The sequence below is a fragment of the Hibiscus syriacus genome, unplaced genomic scaffold, assembly GCF_006381635.1.
Source record: "Hibiscus syriacus cultivar Baekdansim isolate YM2019G1 unplaced genomic scaffold, ASM638163v2 tig00110082_pilon, whole genome shotgun sequence".
Classification (NCBI taxonomy): Eukaryota; Viridiplantae; Streptophyta; class Magnoliopsida; order Malvales; family Malvaceae; genus Hibiscus; species Hibiscus syriacus.
The window spans coordinates 20,429-24,467 of NW_024062588.1; the positions used below are offsets into that span (position 1 = coordinate 20,429).

General features: G+C 43.5%; 1 protein-coding gene across 1 annotated transcript; it reads right to left on the bottom strand.

Annotated features, from left to right (window-relative positions):
* Positions 1–225: 225 nt before the first annotated feature.
* On the bottom strand, positions 226–3,807 carry LOC120214632 (receptor-like protein kinase HSL1). The gene is made up of 2 exons (XM_039212474.1): positions 1,087–3,807; positions 226–989 (listed from the first exon to the last, which is right to left on the bottom strand). Exons 1-2 carry the CDS (start codon positions 3,773–3,775, stop codon positions 598–600), a joined length of 3,081 nt encoding a protein of 1,026 aa, XP_039068405.1. The 5' UTR covers positions 3,776–3,807; the 3' UTR covers positions 226–597.
* Between the last annotated feature and the right edge of the window lie 232 nt (positions 3,808–4,039).

The window sequence follows — 4,039 nt, forward strand, 5'->3', positions numbered from 1 at the left end:
CTAAGTGTATTATTAGTAGTGGCCCATTATGCTGGGAATTTTTGGTTTATCTCAATGGACCAATTTGTAGTTGAAGTTAAATTGCACAAAGTGAAAGCGTTGGTTTTAATGTCTGCAGTAAACTGTCAAATGTTGGAAGATGCTATGCTTTGTGGGTGCAATAAATATGAATATGTAAAAACTTAATGAGATGAACAAAAACAACCAATGGAAGGCGACAACATGGAAACAAATCTTTGAAGGCAATGATCTGAAACTATGGTTCTTGTCCTCTCCCACTTTCCAAATTCATGGATGGATGAGTAAATGGTTTATACGGCCCTTGGTGAACCAACCTTACCTAACTAGTAGTAGTAATTACGCATCAAATCGAGTTTTGTCGGACCTTTAAACAAATACAAACTCTCCTAATATTGTTTTCTCCCTTCACAAGACTCCAACCCCAGATTTTACAGTGTCATCTGCCTCTCCTTTGATCATTTCATATCCTACTCCTTTTTCCTCCCCACTAAACAGAATGGTTGAGAAGGCAAAACTTTGAGAGCAAAAAGGGTGCGTTGCAGTTTGTGGTATTGTTTCTGCAACAAGCTATCAGTCTCAAGCTACGCTTCCTTGATCCGAGGAGTCTTCGTAGTAATAAGGAGTCAATTTCCCATCCTTTTTAGTACCCTTCAGCTGGTTATCGGCACCGGCTTCTTGCAGCATCTTCACCACCCTTCTCATTGTCGGGCGGTTGATTGGGAGTGGACTTGTACAGAGGAGGCCGATGTTGAGTACCTTGTATATTTCTTCTTTGAAGCACGGATCTAGTTTGGAATCAAGAACATAGTCCACTTCTTTCTGATCCAGGGCGGTGCAGACCCACTTTACGAGGTCCTTCTCCCCGAACTCCGGGTCGATCGGGAGTCTACCTGTGACCAACTCGAGTATCACTACTCCGAAACTGTATATGTCACTCTTCTCGTTCACCCGAAGAGTATATGCATACTCTGCACCAAAAGTTTTCATAGACAGATTAGATTTTGTGAAGATTAACATAACTAATACATTTGATCACTAGACCGATAATAAAGGTTATCAACAAACCTGGAGCAATGTAGCCACATGATCCTGCAATGACAGACATCGACTTAGCAACCTTTCCGGCTGCATCGACAACCTTGGCCACTCCGAAATCCGCCACTCTAGCGCCAAAATCCCCATCTAATAAGATATTATTGGACTTGACATCTCTATGCACGATCGGAGGCACACAATCATGATGCAAATACGAAAGCCCCTCGGCCGCATCCACGATAATCTTGTATCTTGTAGGCCAATCGAGCAAACCACTTTTGCAGCTATGCAACAAATCTCCCAAGCTACCATTCGGCATGTACTCATACACCAAAAGCTTGCAATCTCGAGTAGTACAAGAACACCATAACTTGACAATATTCTTGTGCCTAATCTTCCCCAACGTCTCAACCTCAGCTTGGAACCCATCGTCATGAACCGGAGACTCGGCCTGAGCCTGACCTTTCTCGAGATCGACACTGTCACAACCCTTTTTCACTCTTCCCCAAAGCTTCTTAACAGCTACAGCATAGCCGTTACTAAGCACGACCTTGTAAACTTTCCCGGATGCACCTTTACCTATCACATTATCCTCATCAAGACAATCCAATATCTCATATTCACTAAAACCCAGTTTGTGGAATGACATCAATGTCCACTTCGATTTATCAATAGCCTTAGCTTTCTTGTAGTTCCTGTATTTCAAGTAAAACCAAACCACACCAACAACAAAAACCAATGCAGCTAGAACAAAAATGGATCTAAGCAACCAAACATAGCCTTCATGCTTATCTTCATCCCTCCTAGCACATGAAACACTGAAATTACCACACAAATCAGGGTTCCCCAGGAAGCTGTTATTGTACATGCCTTTATCGAACAGAGGCGGTAACTCACCAGATAACAAGTTATTCGAGAGGTTAAGCTGATTAAGCTTCAAATTCTGCAGGCCAATCGGAATTCGTCCTGTTAACCGATTACCAGACAAATCAAGATAATTTAACACTGATAAACTCGCTATTCCATCAGGAATTTCCCCGGAAAACTTATTAGCGGCTAAGTTCAACTCGTTTAGCTTCTTCAAAGATTCGATCCCGCTAGGCAGTTCACCTTTGAGCTCATTCCCATGAAGATCAAGAACCCCTAGTTCATCAAGCTTCACCATACTTTTAGGCAACACCCCATTGAATTTGTTGTCACTAGCAGAAAGCTTAGCTAAGTTTCCAACTAAACCAATTTCTTCAGGCAATGATCCATTAAACTGGTTCTTAGATATAATCAAAAGCGACAAATTCTTGGCATTTGCAATGGATTTCCCTATCTTCCCAGAGAATGAGTTATTAGCGAGATCGAGTAAATAAACATGGGGAAGGCCCCAAAATCGGGTTGGTATTTCGCCGGATAATTTGTTGTAACCGAGTCGGATCCGGTTCAGGCTTCGACAATGCGCTAAACTCGGTGGTATTTGACCCGAAAACGAGTTGTATATCATTAGCATATCTTCCAGTCTCCCTTTCTCGCATAAACTGGGTGGGATTGGACCGGTGAATTGGTTGCTGGAGACATCGAACCATCTCAGCGGTGAGTTTTTGCCGAGATTCTGTGGTAAGTCACCGTTGAGTCGGTTCTGAAAGATTCTGAGCTCGTACAGAGCTGGTGAGTCAGCAATACTCGGTGGTAATGTTCCTTCAAATTTGTTGGAGTACAGGTTGAGACTTTCAAGTGGCAGCCGAGTCAACTCGTCCGGAATCTTTCCAGTTAACCGGTTCATCGACGCGTCGAGGAGTCTCAGATTAGTCAAATTGGAGAACCCCCGAGGTAACTCGCCGGTCAGCGAGTTGTTGTACAGCTCAATCTGAACTAGACTAACCGACTCAGTGAGTGAACTCGGTATGCTCCCCACTAAATGGTTAAGTGCCAAGTCTAAATCAGCGAGTTTCTTGAGTCGCCCCAGGGATTCAGGAATCTCCCCGACTAAATTACACTCGGTCAGCCACAAAATCTCCAAGTTCGTCAAGTTTCCAAGCTCCGGCGGGATCCGACCCGGACTAAACGGGTTGTACGACAAATTCAGCATTTTCAGCGTAGTAATGTTACCCAAAAAAGCAGGGATTGTCCCATCAAGGAGATTGTACACAAGAGACAAAACCTCGAGAGTCTGGAACCCACCAAACGACGCCGGAAAGTCGCCGGAGATATTATTACCGGTTAAATCGAGGTATTTCAAATTAGGGAGGTCAGCCAAAGTGTGGGGGAGTTCGCCGGTGAGGAGATTCTGGGAGATATCAAGGTGAACGAGATTTCGACACGTGGAGATATCGGGTATGGTGGAATTGACGTTGTTGTAGTAGAAGCTAACGTAAGAAAGGTTCTGGAGCCGACAAAGGACTGAAGGGAAAGGGCCGGCGAGGTTGGCGTTGGAGAAGTCGAGGGATGTGACTGAACCGGTGGCGCCGTCGCATGAAACGCCGCGCCAGTTGCATGGGGTTGGATCACGTGAGTTCCACGAAGAAAGGGCTGAGTCGGGGTCGGAAAAGGAGGATTTGAGTTCCAGAAGGTAAAGACCTTCTTGGTTGAGTGAAAGCGAAAGTGGAGGGAAAGTGGAGAGGAGAAAGGAGAAGAAAAGGAGAAACATATTTTTATTGTGGGTTAAGGGAAATGGGGTATTTTTTGGTGTGAATATATTTGAATTTGAGCGAATGGGGCTGTGTTCTGCCATTACAGAGACATGGAATGAATGAAAATTGCAGCAATGAATGAGCATGAGGGAGGGATGATTATCGAGAAGAAAGAGTGGGCAGTCTTATGATGTGGACATTTTTATTGTTGTCTACTCTGGAAAAAAGTATTAATATATTTAATAATTAATAATACGATAAACCCAATTATTAGGCTACTCAATTTTCCATCAAAAAAAATGTTCACACAGTCAACATTTAAAAGGTTTCAAATAAGTAGCTATCAAAACGTTTCATCCTGAAGT